Source organism: Manis javanica, chromosome 3, assembly GCF_040802235.1.
Source record: "Manis javanica isolate MJ-LG chromosome 3, MJ_LKY, whole genome shotgun sequence".
In the NCBI taxonomy this organism is placed as follows: domain Eukaryota; kingdom Metazoa; phylum Chordata; class Mammalia; order Pholidota; family Manidae; genus Manis; species Manis javanica.
Window position 1 is genome coordinate 163,222,932 of NC_133158.1, and position 24,510 is coordinate 163,247,441.

Here is a 24,510-nt window from a genome sequence, read left to right on the forward strand (position 1 = left end):
CAAAATAGACACAGACCCTACTTTTGTGGAACTTCTAATGGGGAGAGGGGTGTCAGGAGTTGCAGACAAAAAACAGTCTTGGAAATAAATGAATAGTTTATTTGACTGATCAAAATAGTTTATTTGACAGCCCTGGTCCTGCCACTGTGGTTCTTCTGGGACTAGAACCTCAGTTCTGCATTTACAAATCTCTTTACATTCACACTGTAAAGAAAGAAAAGAAAGCTTGTTGTGAACTCATGTTGTGTGAAGTCCCACCCTGCTGACCAGTTTCCAGGCAGCAAACAGATCTCTTTCTACATCGTGCATAGGGGGAGAAATCCTTTCTCAGCCCCTCCCCTGACTTCTGGAGCTCAGGAAGGTAGTGGGAATGGGAGTTTATTACCCAATATTTTGGGGGTGAATGGTTTCCAAGTCTGTCTGTGCATCCAGATCACTTTGGGGGGTTAATTAAAATGACAGATTCCAGAGCTCCTTCTTCAAAATCTTCCACTGGGATCTCCTAAGGTGGGGCCCAGGAATTAGTGTCTTTAAACGTTTTTCAGGTGATTCTCCTGAGGCCTCTTGACCATATACCTGCCTACAGACAGGATTTGGAGAGAATAGTGTGAGCCCCACATAGGTGATGCAGTTTACAAGGTCTGTGAATTGGGGAGGAGGGAATTTCTTAATTCAGAATAGCCAGAAAGTGTCTGCCTACAGGCATGAGTCCGAAATTATCCAGGTCAGGAGGCAAGGATTTTTCAGGCTGAGGAGTTATTGATCATGCTGTTGATCTGAGACAAAATTACATTCCCTGTGCTCTCAGCTAACCAGGGAGAACCTCATGGGCAGGACAATATTTGAGGACACATTTCTGGTTGCTTTGTTTGACATTCACTGAGACATCTTGGGAGCTAAAAGGGTTGAAAATATGTGAGGGTTTCCAAAACTAGAGCCGTATGTAAAGGCAATTTCATCATTGACACACCTGCCCACAGACACTCAAACTCAGGCTGAGGTGTTTGCATGCATGTACACACAGACACCCCCCCCCACACACAGCCACAGTTTGAATCCTTCCCACTGTAATGCCTGACAGTCTGTCATTTGGCAGCTGGCTGGAGGCTTAAGTGGAAGGTAGATGCACAAAGTGTACCAAGAGACCCCCAGCTTTCCAAATGGTGCCTTCCCTGCCTTTGGGGACTGAAATCAGAGTGTGTGTGTGTGTGTGTGTGTGTGTGTGTGTGTTCTGATTGTCACACATCTGATCACTCTTTAATTTCATAGATATTTATTAAACATGCCAGGCACTGTAGTGATGTACACATGATGCTTCAAAGCAGGAATGTTCACAATCATATAAGTAAATAATTCTCAGAGGGGAAGACAGGGCTGGGTGGAGGTAGGGTATGTGCCATCCAGGTGAGGCCAAGGCGTCCTTCACAAAGCTGCGTGTGAGGTGATACCTGGAGGCAGAGGAGGCCCAGCCTCAGGAAGGGTGGGAAGTCCCAGGCAGATGGACACCCCAACATGGGCACCTGGGTATTTTTCCCCTCCTTCCTTTTCTTTTGTAGTTAGTTGAGATAACTCTTTTTAGTAAGAATTAGAAGGTAATGAAATGTTCTTCTGACAGGGAAGGCAGTACAGTACAGAGAAGACAAGCAGTGACTCTACAGTGTCTTACTACGCTGATGGACAGTGACTGCAATATGGTGGGGAGGGACTTGATAATGGGGGGAATGTAGTAACCACAACATTGCTCATGTGAAACCTTCATAAGATTGTATATCAAGGATAGCTTACTTTAAAAAATGCATAAAAAAGAAAATGTTCTTCTGACAATGAAATAGATTAAATGGAAAGGGGTCAGTAGTAATGCAAGAGGAAGGATTCTTTGTATTTGTGATTGAGTTCAGAGGGTTTGTGTTTTGTTTCTTTTTAAATTGTACCTGTGTATAATTTTTTTTAGTTAGAGAAGAGAAAGCCACATAGTTTAATACCTATTAGAGTTATTAAATTATGTATGTGCTTATTATATGTCGGCACAGGGCTACATGGTTTGCATGTATTGTCTGATATAAAACTTATCAGCAGATCTAAAATAGGTGATGATATTGCCAGTGTTTGCAGCGAAGGAAATGAATGGCACATTTCTTCTGTTCCTTTCTGGCACCCTTGTGCAGGCCCCTCAGGCCACCTCCTTGGTTGGGCTTTCACCTTCCCTGGTCACCCAGGGCAGGTACCAAACAACTCGGGGCAGCCCCTGTGCACCAGAGCCTCTGGAATCGTACAAAAGAGCCAATCCTATGCCTGCTTAGCATGCCTTGCCTGTTTCTTCCCATGGAAACCACAAGAAAGGCTCTTACCCACAGTTTTCCCTTTCCCTCGGCCTCCTGACGGACCCCGTGGTGTGACGTGCCCCCGCTCCTTGGGAATCTGTGAGTCTAACAACCTGTCTTCTCAATGGCAATCATATCCTGATCTGTTGGCCCTGCCATACCTACATAATAGTGACACTTGTATTAAAACAAATGCCCAGGTCACCTCCTCCAGGAAGCATCATTTGATTGTCACAGGAGCATAACTTACCTCTTCCTATCTGTTCCCTGGAGCCAGCTCTGGGTTCCTCTGTCTGCCTTAACTCTGTGGTGGTGTGGCTGCCACTGCCCTGAGTGTAAAAGCCACCAAGTTAGGGGTTATGAGTCACATTTCTTATCTCCCATGCCATATGCTTTGCCTGACACATAGTAGGTGCTCAGTAAATACATGGCATCTGAAATAATGATAAGAACAATGATAGTAGCAACACTAGATCTCTATTCCTGATGCTTTGCATACCTTTCTCCAATTCCCAAAGCCACTCTGCAAGGTAGGTTTGTGTTATCTTCATTCTTCAGGTGAGAAAACAAGACTCAGAGAGGTTCAGTGAGCCACCCAAGGTCATACAGCCAAGAAGGGGCAGAGTCCAGGTTCAAACATCTGTCTGCCCAGCTACAGAGTTAATACTCTTAGATTTAATAAAATTGAATTGAACTGAATTGAAGTTAGTTCCCCTACTTGGGGCCCTATCAGAAGCAACCCTCTGCGTGGATGGATCAGGAGGTGGCAATCAGGAGTGTTCTGATGTCCTAAAAATGGACACCAGGCCTACCCCAGCTGATGAACGACATTTCCAAAATGCAATCTGAGTATTTCACACCCTCACTCAACACCCCTTTGTGGTTCTTCACTGACCCTAAGGTGAAACCCAAATCTCTTACCCAGCATTCATCATCTGCCCTCTGCTTACCTCTCTAGCCCATGTCTACTTCCTAACCTGCCACCAGTTCAGATGCACTGGATATCCAGGGGAGATAAAATGCTCCCCGTTGTGCAAAGGCACCTCCCTAGCTTCTCAGGGCAGGAAATGAAGACCCTTGGCATCCAAACCGAAGTCACCCATCTCTTAGAGAAAGTCTTGAAAGATGTCAGATGGTTGATGCCTGCAGAGACTGGCTAAAGTGTCAGCTGCCTGAACAACCCTTATTCAGGGGGACCCCTTCCTGTCCCTCCCACTGCTCAGCATCCCTGCACCCAGTCACTCACTTTGTATGAATCCAACAATTTCCTAGAAAACGTGATGCTTCTCCAGCTGCTGAAGGAGAGGGTGGGGCAGCAGGAGCTGGGAGCCTCTGACCATGCATAGTTAGGGAAAGGAAGGTGTTTGACACAACCGGGTCTCTCCTTTTTCTCCTTCTGCATCACTTCTAAGGGCAGAATCAGAACAACTTACTTGAATGTCTTGGATTACAAGGGCCCCCAAAGCCTATAGTTTCCAGAAGTTTCAGATTAGCTTTTTTTCCACCTCCAAGCATCTAAAAAAAGAGTTCCAAGTGGCTAATATTCTCCTGATAAGAAAACACATGTTCCCCAAATTTAGCAGGAATTATGACAAAGTCATCATGCTTCTGAATCTTTAATCCACAAGGAGTTCAATTCCGGAAGGCATTGCAATGTTAGCTTTTCCAGCAATACTTTACAGTGCAGTTGAGCCTGATTCTTAATACAACAGGTGGTCTCCTTCCTTTCTACCCACTTAAGAAAACAATTGTACCACAATTAATAAACTAGTCTCTAGGCCCTTTATAAGCTGGAAAGATTTTGTTTCCATGCAGGACCACCCAGGGAAGTCTGGGAAGCTTGTGAATGCAAGTTGCAGGGTGTTCCTATCATGAGCCTTCAACAGGAAGGACTCTGTATTGGTCCTTTAGCCCTAAATGCTCACAACAAATCTATAAGGAGGTGTAATTAGCTCAAGTCTACAGATGAAGCAATGGAGGCTCAGACAACTACTTTCCAGAGGTCACAGGACCATATTTGGGGGAGATGAGATTCAAGTACGGATCTCTGCAGTCTTCAGTGTCAAAGCAGCCCCTTGGCCCCCAAAACCTGCCCTTAAGGTCAGGCAGTGATGAAACTGACAGCACCCTGATGCTTTGCCAATTGGAGATTATTGCCTTTCTTATTTTTTTATATCAGTGTAAAGTCAGTGTTCAGAAATGAGTCTGTACAAATTGCAGTTGCTCTCTGCTCTGGCAAATCCCCCAAATCATGGAGGAGTCATTGTGAAAGAGCTGTGTGGCCTTGGGCAAGGAAGGCCTACTGTCAGCCGTGCTTCTGTCATCTGCACAGTTGTGATGATAACTCCCACTCCCTGCGCTGTTGGGAGGATCGAACAAAAGAATAGATGTCGAAGTGTTTAGTACCTTGTAGGTGCTTAATAATTGTGCATCTTCTTATTTCCTGCAATAACTGTTTCAAATAAATAATAAGTTAACAATAATATATCTGTTGAACATATCCCTTGTGTTTGAGGCTGAAGTGACTCTGCCTTTAACATTCCCAAACCCCGGGTGGTAGGTACTACTTTGACAGAAAGGCAACTGAGGACCAGGGAGGGTGACTGATGTGCCCGAAGTTACACAGGAAGCGGTAGGGCTGGGATTTGAACCCAGGCACACTGAACTTAGAGGTCATGCTTTTAACCATCATGCAATCCTACCCTCCAAGAAATGAAGATGAATAGACATTTCATAGACAAAGACATTTCAATGACTTGTCTTTCGCTCTCTTAATCCACATCTTTGGGAAATAAAAGGCATCTGTGCAAACTGTCCACTCTCTCAAGGATGCTACACTCAGAAAGCGTCACTGATTTATTTTATTATATGATTGTAATTCTGCCTCCTCCTCATAAACCTTTAAAAGCAAACCACCTGGAGCAAATCTCCTTCGTACCTGATTTCTTCCCAGAGAGGTCCTTGCCCCGGAGCCAGGGGATGGTGAGAGGAATGGAAATTCTACTAGGAGAGTTTCCTCCACTGACTTTCCCTTCATTTATTTGCTTCTTTATTTACATTTCTTATGAAAAGGAGTTGCGGTGTAATTTCTTACGAAAGGTAACCACCAAACTATCTATTTCAGAAAGAGATGCCCGCAGCCTCCACAGAATAAAGGGAATGAAATATTGAAGATGTCTTGGCCTTCTTCAATGGAAAAGGCTTCCAGAAGGAGGCTGTGGGAGGTGTCTTCCACACTAGCAGAAATAGCAGGACCTCAAGAACCAGGCTGTGGGCTCAGATCAAGGTCCCCCTATAAACTGTCAGCCATTTTCTCTCTGATTCCCTAAAGAGAGGGAGGGAAGGAAAAGAAGCCTCGTCAACCTGTGTCTTGTTATTGCGGACGCAGATTCCTCCATCACCAAGCCTGGACCAAGCACCCTGCTGAGAACAAGGAGAGCCTAACATGTCATGGGCCACTGTGGGATGGGCGGCTCTGCAGGACTGATGGTAGGGGCACACGGGGGCACTATCAGAGCAGCTGCAAATGGGCCAGAGGTTCTGTCTGCAGCTGAAGAAAGGCTGCTGTGGCAGCAGTCACAGTTAGGGACCTGGGGTCCCCAGATACACCTGGCAAATATCTCCTGCACTCTCTGCTAGCTGTGGAGGAATCAAAAATTAACATCACACTCCCTGCCTTTAAGGAATCCCTAGTGACTGGGAGAGGCAAGCACACAAATGGATGATTTCCATATGATAATCTCCTAGGATTTGTTCACACTTTCTACCTCTATCTAGCGAGCATCTACTCCATGCCAGGTCCTGGGCAGTGTGAACGGGATTCAGAGTAACCATGAAGCTTATAGTCTAATGTGGGGGATGCTGCAGGAGCGCAGAGGAAGGTACCTACCCAGACCAGAGGAATTCTGAAAGGCTGCATGGAGGAGGTGTCAAGACAGAGGGGGAAAGAAATAGAGCTCCATGAGGAAGAAACAGCATGATCAAATGCCTAGTGGCATAAAACAGTTTCTCTCTAAGACGCTACAAGGCTGATCATGTGTGCTTCATCCAGCACTCTGACTTTCCGAGATGCCTAACAAAAAGCTGTCCTGTGCTCCAGTGGTTTGTCCTCTCGATTGCACTCGGGGCCTCTGGAGCAGAGGCGGTGGCAGCTCCGTGCTCTCCTCCTCCGGAGGGGCTGGGCCTGTCCCATCACAGCTCTGGGGGGCTATGAGGAAAAACACGTAATTAGCAATGTTCTCTTCCACGTGTAGTCACTCTCACCCAAATACCCTCCCGAGGTAGGCTGTGGCAGAGGAAACCCCTTCAAGGGAGGCTACTTACTGTGGAGTTCAGAGCAACCCCCACACTGCATGGTTAGCTGGGACCTGGCAGAGTTGTGGCGCCAAGGGGCACTGCGTCCTGTGACCTGAACCCTTCCCTTCCTCTCCCAGAACATTAACTGTGGCCCTACTGCCTGCCACGCTCGTGGCCGCACTTGGTCCTCACCCAGCACCGTAGGGTCAGTGCTCTGCTCCCTGTTTTACTTACTGATAAGGTGCCTGAGGTTTGGAGACCTTCATCGACCTGCCTGAGAACTCCTGACCTGACAGAGTCAAGCCAAGACGATTTCTACATCTGCTTTAAACATGTTTTCAGAGGCTTCCCACGCACATTCATCCTTGACATTTAGGCCTCAGCTGAGACAGGAACTTTCTCCATCTAAAGGGACCCTCCCTGTCACCTTTGGTACTTGCTCTCCCTAACAGGACCTATGGGCTTCTCTCCCCTAGCAGCACAAGGCAGGGATCTTTCTTAACTCCTTCCCTGCTGTATCGTTGATGGTTCAGGGACAGCCTGGTATGGCAAAACCCTGAACCAATGGTTCCTAAGTGAACAAAGCTGACTGGCCCTTAAGCCCAGCCCCCTCTGCCCCACTAGAATTGCTCAAGATGGCAGCCAGTGGCCCAGTGGGCACATGAGTGGCTGCAGAATGACCCCTCAGTGTAGGACTTTGAATTCCTCACAGGTGAGGGCAGGCAATTCCATAGTTTTCCATTTCTACTTTGGCAAAAGGCTGCCATCTAGCAATGTATGTGAGCAACATCTGGGATCCATAAACTAATAGTGTCCATAACTCATGTTCTGTGATGATTCACACTCACCCTTCTGCCCACAAGTCTGGCTGAGGGTTGTACAGACCTCCCAGGTGGGAATCCTCATGGTGGGGTGGGGGGAAGCTTGCTCACTGCTGCCAAAGGCACTTCTGTTGGTCGCCGTGAGCGCTGCCTTGACTCTGCCTAGAGTCTGAATTTCAGTCACAGCTATTGCTGTTTCAGTCGATCCATGTGCACACTCACTCAGCGTTTATTTTGTTGATTGCTGTGTTTTCTGTGGTCCCACTTTGACTGTGATTTTGTTCGTCTTCAACAGTGTATCACTTCCAAATGTTGCTTCCACTAAAACATAGCAATAAGACATCAGCCCTACTTAAGTGGGTCACAGTCCTGACTGTTTGGGAAAGAGCCCTTGCACCCCACCTCGTGACCTCACATAGCCCTGAGCTACTGTGCTCTCTTTTGTTTTGTGACAAGATAGAAGCATTCCTAAAAAATCACTATGCTAGGCAAAATAAGGAAAATAGGGCACAACACTCAAAAACATCATCAATGACACAAAAAAGGAGAGAGAGAAATCATTAGAACAGTTTCACACCAGATAAATGGTTAAGACATATGTAAGTATACTGCAATAAATGTGGCACTTCACCTTGAGGAGGCCTGATGCAGGCGTGTGGAAGTGGGCATGGGAAGGAGTGCAGCTGGTACGTTCCTGTGAAACATGGAAGGAGGTCTTTCTGGGTGGGATGGACAGGTATAACGGCAGGTGTGCATGGAAGCGGCTCATAACACATGGGGAACCAAGAAGTGGGTAGGTGTTAGAGGTGTGTACGTGTGCATGTTTTGTACATTCCTATGTAGCCCAGACCAGCTGGATGCAGTTTTCTGCATTACCCTAGTGTTTCTCAGGAAGGAAATCCTGCATAAGCAAATGTGAAATTCCCATTATCCTCAAATCATTCCCTAATATATCAGTTGCATTCGAACAAATCTGCATTTTCAAAACAAACGTCATAGCAGAATTGGCAGTGCCTGATCTGCATTCATCCTTTCCTTGTTTGTGTAGACTGGACCAAGAGGATTGAGTATCAGCCCGGCTCGGGGAGCGTGCCCCTGTTTCCCAGCATCCACCTGGAGACCTGCGATGGGGCCGTGTCCGCCATCCAGATCACCACAGAGCTACAGACCAATTACATCGGGAAGGGCTGTGACCGGGAAACCTATTCCGAGAAGTCCCTTCAGAAATTATGTGGTAGGTTTCTCCTTGTTGGGATGTTTTTAATAAATCACTTTTAAGTGAAATATATGAAGCATATCTATGGTATTATGAAAGAATCAGGCCCTTCCGCTGCACTGAGATGTGTAACTCCTGGAGGAGTATTACATTTACTTATTGTGGTTAAGGGGTCAGAAGGCACAGCTTTCGGCATCAGGCACACCTGATCAGATCCCACCATTACCAGTTGTGGGGCGGTGGGCAAGTGGTGTGACAAAACCTCCATTCTCCATTGGTGAAACAGGATGAATGACACCACAGTTTAAGAGCACCTAACTCAGGGCTTGAAGAGCCATGGGCTGCCTTCCAGGGTGTTGGCTTGGAGAGGGGCGCCGGACCAGCGACCGCAGCAAAGGGTGGTGCCAGCCACTTGGGGGAGCTGCGCATGTCGGAGAGGAGCTGGGGTCAGGGTGGAGGTGGCCCGGCGACGGTGTCCCGGGCGTGGGAGAGGGGGCTGCTGTCAGTGTGCGTGAGGCAGTGCGTCGCAGCGAGGGAGCCACGGGGGACTGGGAAACAAGGCTGGTGGAGCGGCGGTGCAACGGGAGTCTTAGCTCTATTGGGCGCCTGCTGTGCGCTCCCTTTCCCTTTGCCTGGCTCTTCACAGGCATCACTTTATTGAGCTCTTCGTCTTCACTCTGAGGAGGATGTTATTCATCCAATTGTAAGGATGGAAACCTTAAGACCCAGAGAGGAGAAATGGCTTATCTGAGGTCACACAGATAGAAAGTGACAGAGCTAGACTTTCCGGGTGTGCCCGTCTAAGTGAAGGGCTCTGGAACTTCACATGTACGGAGGCAGGCCAGGCCTGGGAGCTCGAACGGCAATCTCCCGTCAGCCTGTGGACTGAGAGGACGCTCACCCGGCAGAATGGTGCCTCGTGCTGGGTGAACCGCGCTGCGGATGTGAGGACCCTCCTTCATCCCCACACACGTTTCATTTCTTTCTTGTTCTCTTCAAGAATATTCAGCATTCAACTCTCTACCTGTGCTGTGGAGAGTTTAGGAAAGAGCTTACTTACAGACTGGGCCCACACTGGGGGGAACTATGTCTCCACAGGAGGAGGTGGCTCCTGAACAGTTCAGTCTGCCATCCCTTCATGGTGACCCTCCCACTATTACCTTTGGGGGGACTTTCTCTCCTTTGCATTGCACCCCCCAACACACACGTACCCCTTCACCCACACTGCTCTGGCCCTAAGAACCAAGTGAAGATGTTAGAACTGAATGTGAAATAAAGCCTGCTTAGATATCACTGTGTCTGATTTATCATGTCACTGGACTGGCAAGGGAGGCCTGTGGGGATACAGGCTTCTCCAGGGAAAACACCACAACTTCAGTATTCCAAACAGCTCTTGCAAAAATGTGCACAAAGGGTCTGCAATATTCAGAAAACTGCCTCTGGTCCTCTCTTTTACTCTGCTGCAAAGAAATCATCTCAGAGACATCCTACTTCTAGTGAATATCCCATTTCACTCCCCGGGCACCTGAATTATAAGTCAACTCGACCCCACACCACCGTAGGTTACAGTCATTTCCTGAACTCCTCCAGGTTAGACGGAGATGATGGAATCAACATGCTAAAGATCAGATGGGCCCAAGGGCACACACTTATGATTTGATTTTGAATGTTTCTGGGGAGAGATGAAGAGATAGGGGGAGTGAGAAGGATTTTCTGAGGGAAGAAACTTTAGAGCAAAATTGCATCTTATTGTTAACACAGCTCATTCCTCCTGAGCTGCCAGGCTGGCCTTGCAGGAAGGCAAGATAATTCAGTCAGAAAAGCCGTTTCCCCTAAAATGTGAGCTTATCTGGTGCTGGGAGTGACCGTTTCTTAAGAGGAGTCTGTGTGTCTTTCTGCCGACCTTCCCTGGGGGGCCACCTCCACACTTAGGGGAAGTCCTTATCAGCACTGTGAATTGTGAATTCCCCTGAGGCAGGAAAGGCCAGAAGCAAATGAATGAGCCCCAGATGCTCCTCTGGTCCTGACTCGGCTTCTGAAGGAGGCAGCTCATCAGGCCCCAGGCAATATCCAAACTTCAAGGGAAGTGGGGGCCGGATCACTTCTAAAATGGGGTCTGGGTTGTAATTCCTGACTCTGGTGGGGTACCTGAGCTCCTGAAGCCAAGCTTCTGTGTGTTTTCAGTGGAAGGCAGACAAGCTCTTGCAGGGTTTACCAGCTGGGGAGTGGCCATGACACGGTAAGCCTCAGCATTCTTGCATTTTTCATCCTGCAAATCTTTATTGACTATGGATGGACACGGGGAGACCAAATAGGTTGTTATTGCCATAGTTTAGGCAAGAAAGACATAATGAGTTCTGAACCAGGGAGTGGTGTCAGGGATGAATATAAGACAGCTTATGAGGGAGGCAAAATCAGCAAGAGCCAGTGACTGATTTGCTGTCAGGAGTGAGAAAGAAGGCATCTAAGATGGCCCCAGTGCAAGCTTCTAACAGGTTAAGGGTGCCACTGCCAGAACAAGGAACCCAGGCCAGGAGCAGATTTAGGCACCACTGGTACGTGCCAGATGACAATCTGGTGTGGGTGCCCAACTCTAGCCTGAGTCTGCACCCTCGCGAGGACCAGCCTCCACCCTGCCGATCCAGCGTGAGAGACCAGATCCTGGTGTTGTCTCTTCTCAGCGAAGACACCACCTCTGTCCCCATGCCTGGCTGGGGGTCATCCCTAAGCCTTTTGTTCATGTTTTCTTTCCACTAGACTCTCCCCCTCATCATTCCAAACCCTTGCCTTCCATCAGTATTGCCCTGCCCTCTGCGCCCACTGGGAGGCAGCCCTGGAGCCCTTCTTGGGTGGCTGTGAGTCCTGGTGTCTCTATGGTGAGGCTGCAAATGAGCGGTGACCCAGCAGGGTGTCTCTCCAGAGGGACATTGTAGGCATTTGGTCATTTTCCATTTGCTTCCTCCTCCTACAACACCAGCTCCATTAGGAGCAGCGATAGAATTCTGGTGAAGGGAAAGTTGGGCAATAGCTGGCACACAGCCTGCTGCCAGAAAGTTCCTGACAGGGACTGGCATTTGAAATAGCCTCTGTGGGGCTCGGGAAGCACTGGACGCCCCCATATTGCCTCCTGAGGTTTATACACTGAGTTGCCACCATTCTGCTTTAAAACCCAAGCCATGCAGGGCTCTGAACCTGTGTCCCCTTCAGCTTGGGAGGCCAGACACAGCCTAAGATGTAGCCTTGGGGGGCCCCCGTGGCCTTTGCTTCACATAAAGCCAGGCTTCTAGGAGAAGCTGAGCAAACTGCTTATCACTTCCTCTGAATCCAGAGACTCAGAATGAAGGACTGCCATCTCAGCGCCACACTTTCCAGAGGTGAAGTGTCACAGAACCGGCCTGAGTATGAAATGCTCAACAAAATCCTCAAGGAGAACTCTTAGTCAGATTACATTTGACATTAACCACAGCCCAAGGGAAGGCCCACTTCGAGGCCCCTACATCACCACCTAGTACAGCAAAGAGAAAAGCAGTCTGTGATGCTCATGCCCTTTGTGGCCCTGAGGCCAGAGGCTACTCCTAGTCAGGATTACAGGCCTCCTGGCAGGGGCCTGGCATCTCCCACATGCAATGCCCGTGCCAGCCGTTTTGTATGTGCGGTCGAGACCTTCAAACATGGGTCTGCTGAAGGTAAGGCCACAGATGGGAGCCTGCCATTAAATCCAGTGACCGACCTGTCAGCACAGTTCAGATCACCAGACATTAAGATGTTCTCAGGATTTGCAGACTCCCAGCCCAGGAGGTTTTCATAGAGGATTCATTCATTCATTCCCGTATTTATTAATTCAACAAACATTTGTGAGTGTCCAAATGCTGTAACTCTTGAGGTTATACAGAATAAGACCACTTAACAATTCAGTCTCCTGAGGAAGACATGCTTAAAAAAAAGTTAAATCTGAGGTTTTCTACTACTCCATGAAGCTTAACAAAGCTTGTCATCACTAAGAATCATGCTTAGAGGCTTCCAGACCCACAGCATGGCCCAGCTACAGGTAGGAAGCTGTCATCAGTTTCTCCAAGTCACCTCTAAAGAGCTCGAGTTTCCCAGGGGAGACTCTGTCCCAGTCTGACCTGTGCTTCCATTCTCAGAGAGCTACAGTGGGCCCAGCCCATTAAGGAAAACCGAATCATATTAAATCACCAATCACACACCTGCAATGGTCTGCACATGCTGACTCATGAATGATGATAGTGAACAGTGGCCCTCTCAACCAATATGCTTCCTTCCTTGATGTCATTTCAGCAGCTCTCATGCGGCATGCCCTCCTACAGTGGGGAGAAGGGTTCTGCCTGCAGTAGCCTTGCCCAAGCTGGTCAGCAAATGGGTACCCGTGGCTCTGTTCCAGTAGCATAGCTGAGCCCTCGTCCAGAGCCAGTCTCGCTTCACCTGGACAGCTAAGTTTCTGATTCCAAGGCCTCGGAGGAACACCTCTTGTCCGGGAGTCCAGGTGGAGTAATGGTCTGATTGCAGGGTCAATGGGCTGTGCTCTCCTGCATGGGCATCAGAAAGCCCTCCATCCATGCTGCAGGTATGCAGATGGAGAGACAGGAATTGTGGCTGCTGATGTCAGTCACTTATGTGGATTGTCTGTCAGGATACAGGTTATGCTGCAGTAGCAAATGACCCCAAAGTCTCCTTGGCTTAAAATAGCAAAGATTTATTTATTATTCCTCCTGTACATCATTCTTGGGCTGACTGTGGCTTTGTTCCATATCAGCTTTCTTCCATATCAGTTTCCCACTGGGATGGAGGTTAACTGAACAGCCTTTAGCTAGGGTATTGTGGATCTCATGAGAGATGGGAAGAAACCACGGACTGGCTCTTGCAACTTCTGTCCCGATATGACACATACCACTTGCACTTTTGTCAGAGCAAGTCACACAACCAAGTGCTACCAATGGATCAGAGACACATGTTGATAATGGAATGCCTTCTGTCACCGTGAGTCCTTGGTCAGCATTTGTCAAGAGGGCCTTCTGGCTTCCCCAGACACTCAAGCACGAACATATCCCACCCGTGAACAATAACTGACTTCCTACTGGGCTTCTCAACATAGGGCCCACTTCTGGTGGGTTCCTTGCTGCATTCTCCCCACAGTGCCTGGCATAGCTTAGACAATACATGAACATCTATTGAAGTAATATGGAGCTGATATTGACAACTGTGAGAATACGGAATGAGGCCTGTGTGCTTGACTGCAGTGGCTTCTCTCCCCTGAGACCCTCCTATGTATCCCTATCCCTTCCCATGCCTCAGGAGGGACCATGAGGAGGCATGACCTGAGGCTCCATGTCCATCACCATTGCCACAGGTCCACCTTGTAGTGCTAAGGATCCTCTGCCCTCAGCAAGACCACCCCAAGCAGCATGTAAGCCCTGACGTTAGGAAGTCCAGCTACCTCTGCCTCCAGGCTCCATTTGGGCTCTCACACCAGTGTGACCACATCTTTATCTAGTTGCTGGCCCAGAGAGGCTCCCCCACCCTGGTAGGCCTCAGAGTACCCTGGACTCATACCTCAACTCTGGCCCCAAGCCCCCACACTCAAGCTCCAGCTGCTGTGTGCCAGACCAGGGTAAACCTTGGCAGCCTGGTGGGTCCCAGGGACCTTTGCAGAGGATTCCCAGCAAATGTCTTAAATATATACTGATAGGAAGACAGTGCCTCACCATTTGGCAAGTGGTTCATTCAGTTTATGCCCTGCTTTCCATGAGATCCCTTGGGGAGAGGAGAGAGAGAAGAACTTTGGAAGAAAACAAATCTCCCCCAGTTTGTTTAAGTGCACAAGAAATGAAACGCAAGCTGTTAAGTTTGTGGAAGTCTGCACCATCTGGTTACATGCAGCCTGGTGCTTTCTGCTAGGCAACATCTGTGGGTTAGTCAGGGTGGCCTGCTGCTCCCCTCACCCGACAAGACAAGGGGGCTGAGCATCGCTGGCCTTGCCAGGGCACATGCTCTCCACAATGTGCCTCTCTGTGGACAGCTGCCTATATAGGGAGGTGGGGTCCAGGGGACTGTGCTCTGCTTGGTAAGACACTATCCTGTGTGGCAGAAAGAGCATTATCTGGGTCTGCGAGCTGGGTCTGCCTCTAGCTAGCTGTGTGGCTGTGTGATCTTGGTCAACTCGTCCCCTTCTCTGGGCCTCAGTTTCCATGTTCATAAAATGTATAGGAGGTTACAAGATCTACCCCCCAGGTTTATTGAGGTGCTACAGTGGGGACCGTGGGCTTTGGAGCTGCAAAGTCCTGGTGATGGGTCCAGTCACCAGCTGACTGTGAGCGGTGCTCACTGAGCCTCAGGTTTCTTCTATGTAAACTAGAATCATAATAGTATTCACTGCATAGGTGAGTAAGTAAGAAAAAACATTGAAGTACTTAATTCAGATCTGGTAACCAGGGCATAAGAAAAGGTTCCTAGGAAAATAGTGATAAAGGCGTGGTAGCAAAGCTAGCACTGGAAGCCACTAGGCACACACCATTGCACGGGGCACTGCTCGACGGTTGGCTTCACTGGCATAAGCTGGAAGTCAGGAGCCCGAGGGCTCAGCCCGCATCCCTCTGGCCACCTGAAATGTCAGGATCTGACACACACTCTGAATGTGCCCAGTTCAGGGCTGTCTTACATTGGACAGATCCTGGTATGAGAGCTAGCTTACCCATAGGGCAGAGAAGATGCTGCCATTTTGGACATTTCTAAGAAAGTGAACTTGTTGCAGAAGACCACATATCTTTTTCTTCCTACCTACTCCCAAATCTCTACCTGCTACCACGTTGATAGATTTCTTTCCTTCAAATACTTTTGGAGGGTGATAACCCTGGAAGCTTTGTCAGTCATTAAAACATTAGTGTGCATTAATCTTTCAGATGAGTAAAATTTAGCAGATAAGTAAAATCTTATCAGATACCAAACCAGGCTCTAAGGGCAGGAGTTGAGAACAAGTAAGTATTGGTGAGAGGTGTGGGGCCTGGGCGAGAGGCCAAATGGCAGCTCACCTAAGCACTGGGTAGATGGCCAGAAGCATCTCATGAAGGTACTGGTGAGAGGAAAGGCAGTCATAAACATTAATGGAGTGCCTACTGTGCCAGGCACAAAACCAGCCAAAACCTCTAAGGTACACATGTAAATAATGCAGTCAGTGCTGCCCACCTCTCCCCTTGATGAGCCCGAGCTGCAGAGTGATCATAAGTTGGGAGACCAGAATATCCCATCCTCTCAGATACTGCACTTCCCACAGGCCTCCCGAAGGATGAGCCTCTCAGTGATAAACAAAGCATCTGATTCTAAGGACACATATTTTTCACATAGCATAACCATCCATTGCAAACCAGTGGCACTCCACCCCAGACCTGATTATCTGTTCCAAGATGATTTGTTTCCCAAGAGGGAAAACTGGCTGGGTTGAACGTTCTCAAAGAAGTGGATTGGTTTCCAAAGTAGCACCTTCCTGAAGGATAGTCAAGAGTCATTTTAACTGAAGGAGATGTTCGTGCTGGCTGACTTGGGAGCCCAGTCCCCTGGTGAGATGAGGCTCAGATGCAGGTTTGGTTCCAGAGCACCACAGGAAAGCGAACGTCACAATAAAGGGAGTCAAGTGAATATTTTAGTTTCCCAGTGTAGATGAAAGTTATGTTCATACTATATGGTAGTCTATTAAGTGTGCTATATTGCATTGTCTAAAAAACAATGTACATTCCTCAATTTAAAAATACTTCACTCCTAAAAAATGCTACCCACCCTCTGAGCTTTTGGTGAGTCATAATCACTGATCACAGATGACCATAACAATATAATACTCACAAAAAGTTTGATAGGTTGCAAGAATTATCAAAATGTGACACAGAGACACAAGGTGAGCAAATGCTGTTGGAAAAATGGTGGTGATAGACTTGTTCAACCCAGAGTTGCCACAAACCTTTAATTTGCAAAAAAATGCAATATCTGCAAAGTGCAATAAAGTGAAGTACAATAAAACAAGGTATGCCTGTAGACAAAATTCAGAAGTCCAGTGAGCCCTGACAAATATCAGGTTTTGCACACAACCACTGTCCACTGACCCCATCAGCATTTACAACTGACTGCCTAGTGCCATGCCTGCTGGGAGAGCATGTGACCCCCAGCACTGGACACAAGTTAGACTCTCTTATTCCTAGACAGCATCAGGAAGCCCCCGCCCTCATCCTTCCCTGTGCTGAGCCCCACTCCTGTGTGGAACATAAGGATGCAGAGAACTCTGCTGGTAGCTCCTGAGCTTCAGTGGGAGCTCAGTGGAGGCTTAAGGACACTCCCAGCTGAGACATCCAGACTTCTCTGCTGGGCCACCTGCTCCCACTTACCTCAGCTCCGGCCTCCATGAAGCTGGTGGTGTGCTCCTCCTAAGACACAAATATGCCTCTGACAGTCCCACTATGTAGCCTAGAATCATAGTGGTAGCAGAAAGAACTATAATTGTAATAATAATGATAAAGGTATAGCTCACGTGGAGTGAGAATGCACCATGTGGCTGGCCTGCTGCTGTAAGCTCTCGTGCAGTCTCCCATTCAGTCTCCACAGCACACTGGAAAAGGAGGTATCAAGGAAGGAGGTGGAAAGATAGAAAAATTAAGTGACTTGCTACCAGACACAAGGCTAGCAAGTCATGCTGCCAGGCATCAAATTCAAATTTCACTGACTTCAGAATCTGTTCTCAACCACTGTACCATGTGGCCTAAACAAATGATTGTAAAAAAGTGTGCTGAGTAAAAAGTGACTCATACTCCTTCCCATGGCATCAGGACCTAGAACTTCCCTCAGTCACAGCCCTGAACACACTGCATACAGCTGTCTGTCGGATTCTTGGCTCTGAGCTCTTCCAGGTCAGGGACTGTGCTGATTCACCTTCATATTGCCAGGACCTAGCAGGAATCTTGACACAGGATCAGTGCTCGATAAATAGCTAGCAGGTTGAAGGATGGATGGGTGGATGAATGAATTCATCCATCCAAATCAGGCCTGGCCTTGTCCAGCAACCTTTCCTGATTATAAAAGCCCCCAGGGTAACCTCATTTCTCTAAATTCCTCCAGCACATTTCCTGGTACAAAAGTTTATTGCACTCTGTCTTGTCACATGCAACGTTTTTGTCTGTAAGTTCCTGATAGCTCCAAAGAGACCAGAAGCAGTTCCGGGGTAGGGATGGCATTTGGCTCTTCTTTTCCTGAGTGACCTAGCTCAGGGTGGAGCACAGACCTCTGAGTAGGTACACCGAACAGTTCATCCACACCCAGGAGCAGACGACAGAAGGTGAGGACACCCACCTGGTGAGGACTGACCCTTTGTGCTTTCCATCCCCCCGTCCTCTGCAGGAGCCTCCTCTGGCATCATTGACCTCTTGCCGTCCCCCAGCACTGCCACCAACTGGACCACCGGACTACTGGTGGACAGCAGTGAGATGATCTTCAAGTTCGACGGCAGGCAGGGTGCTAAGATCCCTGATGGGATTGTGCCAAAGAACCTGACGGATCAGTTCACCATCACCATGTGGATGAAACACGGCCCCAGCCCCGGTGTGAGAGCCGAGAAGGAAACCATCCTCTGCAACTCAGACAAAACTGGTGAGTCTCGAGTCCAGCGCCCCCAGTGGCTGCCTGTTGTGCCCGGTTGTTTGAACACAGCCACAGAGGATGTGGGGAAAAGCAGGGGCATGAGGAGATTCCTAGGAAAATATTCTGTCTCTGGTTTTCTGGCTGCTGATTTTCTGGGCTTAGGGTAGAGCAGAACAGGAAAGGGGAGAAAGTAGAGACAGAGATAGAAAGAATGCAAAGGCTGGGGCTAGTGGTTTTCAAACCAGGTTCTTCAGAACCCTGACCTCCCCAGAAGTAACTTAGGGCTGCCAATATGGGCGAGAGGGGGAGGCCAGGAGCTGTCTTCCTTCAAGCCAAGCAGCTCCACCTTCACAAAATTTTAAATAGTAAGACTTGCAAAACTTTATGTTCAGTGAAAAGGTCCTGCTCATTTAAAATAATTTGAAAATCACTGCCGAATATAATGGTGATAGCTGACTTTTGTTAGATTTCCAGCACACTGAGCCTGTGCAAGGCAGTTCACACCTTGGTAGTTACAAGGGCTCCACCAATTACTGGCTGGGGGACCTTGGGCATGGTGTCTAACTCTCTGTGCCTCACATTCCCTGTCTATAAAATGGGCGTGATAGTATCATCTACCTCATAGGGTGCTTATCAGCATGAAATGACTTCTGTATATCTAATGCTTTACAACAGTACCTGGTGCACAGGAAGTACCATCTATGGTGGCAATTACTATTATTACTGCTCTAAGCTGCTCTACATCTCTGCAATTTTATAAAAGCATTACTGTGTTTTCCATTTTAAGGATAAGGAAACATCCCTGAGAGATTAAGGAACCTGTCCCAAGTTATACAGCCAATCAGTATTAGAACTGGAATGTAAGCTTAGATCTAGCTAACTTTAATCCTATGTTCTTATCACTACCCTCAATTTGCAAACACACACACACACATACGCAAAAATACTCTGATTTCTTATGCAAATGTTATAATTCTATTTTAAATTGTAACCCCACAATTTCCCATTTCAAATGCTGCTTTTCTGAAAATATCCCAAATAAACTACACCTATAGCAAATAGTGCAGTGAGAAAACAGTATAGGAGAGTGGCTGGCAGCTCAGCCTCACTGCTGTACAGCCAGAGTTCACACCTCAACTTTCCCACTATTTAAGGTGTGACCTTCAAGGAGTTGCTAATATCTCTGAGCCTTAATTTCCCCATATGTAAAATGGGGAAAACAAACATAATAATGTATGAAATCACTTAGCACCAGATACAAAATCAGTGCTTGATTAATCTGGTACTATTATCATCCTCATATTTCTGGTTTTATTCCACATTATGCTACTAGCAGGCTCCTGTATTTTCTGTTTTAATTGATATTTACAATCAATGTCAATGTATTTTCTGGGTTAGAAACTGAGACAGAGAGAGTTATCAGATTTCCCTAATCATACAGTAAGTCTATGTCAGGTTGGTTTTGCCAACGATTAACTTTTCTGGGACCTTCATGCAGAAAGGACCCCAAAGACCTGCATGAGGTGGCCCTGTTTTAGGACTGGTTCAAAGCTCAGTCCACCACCCCAGGAATCAGCCCATGGCTCTGTCCTTTCAGTGCCTGGTGGGGCACCCCCATCATGATCCAGAAGCCAGTGTCTGACACAATGGCCCCAGCATGTACATATGAATGCAAAGCTGCAGAAGCTGGGGCCACACATATGTAGTCCTTTCTGATATGTATCAAATACTCCTGGGAAGCAGGTTACACAGATATAAATGTTCCTGCTTAAAGAGGAGAAAACTAGAATATGGGAAGTTGAGTAGCTGGCCCAGGATAATGTAGCCAGTTGCCCAGAGAAACAGGATCGTACCTATCTCCCCTGGCCCCACATTCCAGACCCATGCTGTTGGACCTATAGGTCAACCCTCCTAACACAGCAGGATAGCCCAGACGCTTCTAAAACTACATGGATACCAGAGCCCCACCTCAGTCAATAAATTCAAATTTCTGGGGAATTCTTATGTGCAGCCATGGCTGAAAATTCTGCTTTAGCCAGTGCTGCCTCCCCTTTCATTGAGCAGTACACCCAACAGGCATTTCAGCTCCCTTGAATCAGCAAGGACTCAAGGCACTACTCAGCTTTGGCCTTACTATAAAATAACACTTTACAATCAGCTCAACGTGGGCACCAAGAAGATGGGGGAGATTTTTCTCTAAATCTTCTGAACTTAAGAAAAAAAAATCTATAAATATGTCCTTGCTTTAAACTTTTTAAAAATCAGAAATGAAAAGCAACACATTTATAGCAGAAAACCTGAAAAGCACAGAAAAGTATAGAAGAGAATACACAAATCACCTAAAATCCTAAGACTTAGAGGTATTTTCTATTAATATTTGGTAATGAAATATTCCAAATCTTGTTTTTATTTCTATCTGCATGTAGAATGTCCTTACAATTTTCAATCTATGTTTTATAATACATGTTATGCTATCATGTTATCTGTTTCTCTTACATGACATTATATCCAGATCATTTCTTCCTGTGATGAAAAATATTAACAATATGAATTATGCGGCAGTCTAAAATTCTGTCATGGGGCTTTTGTTATACTTCATTTAACTGGCTCCCTTTTGTTAGATGTTTAGAGTGTCTCCTTTTAAATGCAAATAAAACAATGCCATGATGAGCATTCTTGTGTCAACCTTTATAGGACATTTCTGATTATTTCCCAATCAGAAGCTGAATTATTGAGTCAAAGAATATAGGCAGGCTATCGATGCAGATTTCCAAATCACCCTTTGTGAAAATGGCACTCGTTTCTGTCTTGTCCACCAAGTAAAACTTATTATGCTGGCCCATTAGAAAGTAATTTATAAATAATTGGATAATAGAATTGATTAGTCATCAAGGGCTAAGTGAAGTTTTAAAGAACTAAGAAAGAAAACCACTATTAGCCACCACCAACGAAAAACGTCTCAGTGGCGAACACTCTTTGCTCGTGGTTTTCCCCTACGCCATTGTCCGGCAGCCCTGGGTGGGGCAGGGGGCTGAGGAAGCTCAGCTTTGCCCAGGCAGGTGGGGACCCAGCATCCCTCCGTCGTTTGGTGCCATTTTCAACTACAAGATAGAAAGTTGGCATAGAGTTGAACATAGAAGGGTTTTATTGGCTAGACCAGCAAGTGGCGTGCCTCACTTCTACTCACACTCTGTTGGTAGAATTTGGTCACGTGGCCCCCCTAACCACAGGGAAAGCTGTGATATGAGTTCTGTTGTTTGTCTAGGAGCAAAGGAAACAGAATCAGGTGAACACACAGCAGAGTCTCTACCACGACTCTCTTGGCTGGGACACTTGTGCCCCCTCCAAACCTACTTTGCTGGCCCTCTTCTCCCCACTCCTGGTGTGAGTGACGCTCTTTCCTGCCCTCTCTCAGAGATCGCCCTCCCCATACGTCTTATCCTCTTGCCGGGATCCCCTTTTTCACGCATGCACCCCTCTTGCTATCTTTGAGTTCCAACTGACAGCAATGTATGATAAATGATCGCACACAGTGCTAACCACTTCCCTACAGGGCTTTCCAAGAGAGAGGAGCCAGCCTGGCCCAGCAATCACCAGGTGGCAGAGGCAGAACAGCCAGCCTGGTAGGGAGCTAGCCGGGCCCCCTGCCTGCTACGAAAGGGAAGGGGTGCTCCTACACTTCCAGAGAGGCCCAGAAAATCACTCAGAGGGATGGACATTGTCTGCCATAGAGAGGAGGTGGGAATCTCACTCCCAGCTGAGGTTTGCAAGCCAAGCTGCGAACACTCGGTAGAGCCCTGGGGAAGTTTGAATCATGTCCCAGGAGTCAGGATGTATGAATGCCTGGCCTGATTCCCACCCCCCGGGGATTATGAAGGCAAGAGGCCGATGGGGGCTGCCTCAGCTGTGGGCTGAGGAGAGAGGAGAGCAGGGGGCGGGGGGAGAGCAGGTGTCTCACTGCAATTTGGCAGGACACAGGTGTTTGAGTTCTTATTCTTATGGGCCAAATGGACACCCAGAAGTGGTTGAGGCTAGAGCCAAGGGGGCTGCATGCCAAGCAGAGGGGATCCTGGTGGGAGGAGCAGATGGGGGAGGAGGGAGGAGTTACTGAGAGAGGGCAGGGGCCGAGAGAGGTCATGAAAGACTGACTGGGAAAAGCATCACTCACACCAGGAGGAGAGAGGTGGCACCCACAAAGGAAGGACTGGAGCTGGCATAAATGTCCCAGACATCTAGAAAGGGACTGTCACTGATGAGATCAGTCCCTGTGTAAAAATGATAACTAGCCCACTCTCATTCCTGATTACAATAGGGTTGGGGGGTGTGGGTGGTAGGGGGAAGAGGGGAGAGATGAAAACACTATTTTGCCCAGGTCCAGGCTCTGCAGCGCCTCTCCAGATAGTGAGTGCACATACATACACCTGCATGACAGTGCACATGCAGCATCCCCGAGAACATGACAGGCTCCACGGGCTCGTTAAAGGGACCCCACCTCTTTCCTTCTTATCGGCCTTCCCCTGACTCTGACCATGGCTGGAGCCAGAAAGAGGCTGGGGGATGAGGCAGTGGAACAAAAAGAGTGAAAGGACAGACCCACTGCCTTTCCCCGCTGTTGGCCACCAAGCCGTGGGTCAAGGCTGAGCAGAGGGAAAGGGAGGGCCTTTGAGCTGGATGAGACACTGGCGTTTGATTTAGAGTGAACCCTTCAGCACGATCAGCACAACAGCCCCCCTCATCCATGGGCTCACATTCTGCGGTCGCAGTTACCCACCGTCACCCCCAGTCTGGAGACAGATGATCCTCCTTCCGATGTGTGGTCAGAAGGTCAACAGTAGGCCACATGCCTGCATCATCCACCTCACCACGTCTCCTCATGTAGGCATTTTCTCATCTTACATCATCATGAGAAGAGGGGAAGCCCAGCACAATGAGATACTTTGAGAGAGAGAAAAAGCACAATCACATAACTTTAATACAGTATATTGTTATCATTGTTCTATTGCATTGTAACAATAACTAATAAGTTATTGTTCATCTCCTACTGTTCCTCATTTACAAATTAAACTCTACTGTAAGTATCTATACATAGGCAAGAGCGTAGTATAGATAGGGCTCAGTGCCATCTGTGGTTCAGACATCCCCTGGGGGTCATGGACTGTATTCCCCAAGGAGAAGGGGAGACTGCTGCTCTATCAGAATGTGACCAGAGGCTTTAGGAGCTGCTGGAGACGTGGGCAAAGAGGAGGAAAGAGAGCTGTAGCAAAACACACAGAACTTCAGAAAAAGAAGTGGAACTAATTCCCGAGTGTATCATGTCATCAGTTCACTGGATAAGCCAGTTTCCCTGGTGTGGGGGGTGATCCAGGAATCCAGACTAACGGAGGGTGTGGGAGGGAGAAACCCCCTAGCTAAAAGGTGCTCAGGACCCCCAGTGAGGTCTAGCCTTTCATTCTTCTTGTTCCAGCTCCTCACGCACAACCTCTCCTGACTCAAATAAACTAAAGGGAAAAAGGTTTTCTATATTTTCCTGACAGATATCAACAGAAACCACAATAGAAAATTAGTTAGGCAATTCTGAGGGGACAAGAAACATTCAATAAAAACCCCATAACCAGGCCCAGGTGTTTGTCAATCTGAAGACTGGCCCAGAAGTTGGCCAAGGCCAGTCCCACCACACTTGGCAACTGACCGTTCTGCTCCCTTGCATTCTTGGTTGCGCTCTCAGGATCAGCAATGCTTGTGTTTAAATAGCACCTGACACCACTTTGCTATGTTGTCATGGCCATGAGTCAGTGTAATAGTCCTTATAATAACTAACAGTCATTGAGCATCTGTTCTAGGCAGATGCTTTATACACATTTCCTCATTGCACCAATTAAGATGCTTTCAGTTACTACAGACAGGAAATACAGATCAAACTGATAACAGATGAAAAAAAAATAACAATAACAAATGGAAGGTGGAGGTCTTGTAGCTGAAAATGTCCAGAACTATGACCACTTCAGGCAAAGTGTGATCAAGGCCCTGGCCACTTTTCTCTGCAGTTTCTCAGATCTTCCACCATATGTGTGAATTTCATATTAGCAAATATAGCTCCAAGCCTCCTGATTTTATACTACAACTTCTAGAGAGAGAGTATGTACTTATTTGCTAAAAGAGATTTCTGCTAAAAGAGAAAGAGTTCTTTCCCAGAACTGTTCAGAAAAGCTCCCCAATCACTAGC

General features: G+C 47.5%; 1 protein-coding gene and 1 long non-coding RNA gene across 4 annotated transcripts in view; one reads left to right on the forward strand and one right to left on the reverse strand.

The window, feature by feature from the left end:
- The window catches only part of CLSTN2 (calsyntenin 2), a 572,396-nt gene that overhangs the window by 466,501 nt on the left and 81,385 nt on the right, over positions 1 to 24,510 (forward strand). Inside the window, exons 6-7 of the mRNA XM_036991730.2 lie at positions 8,487 to 8,672; positions 18,048 to 18,296. Of these exons, the coding sequence (XP_036847625.2) occupies positions 8,487 to 8,672; positions 18,048 to 18,296 (435 nt within the window). The remainder of the gene's footprint in view (positions 1 to 8,486; positions 8,673 to 18,047; positions 18,297 to 24,510) is intronic.
- On the reverse strand, positions 3,578 to 17,356 carry LOC140848491 (uncharacterized). Of its 3 annotated transcripts, XR_012129485.1 has the most exons (5): positions 17,185 to 17,353; positions 7,466 to 7,759; positions 6,211 to 6,528; positions 5,260 to 5,646; positions 3,578 to 3,728 (listed from the first exon to the last, which is right to left on the reverse strand). It is a non-coding gene; the product is annotated as an uncharacterized lncRNA (long non-coding RNA). The 3 variants fall into 3 exon arrangements; XR_012129484.1 differs by lacking the exon at positions 3,578 to 3,728 and having other exon boundaries at positions 5,165 to 5,646; positions 17,185 to 17,356; XR_012129486.1 differs by lacking the exons at positions 3,578 to 3,728; positions 17,185 to 17,353 and adding an exon at positions 9,556 to 9,686 and having other exon boundaries at positions 5,165 to 5,646.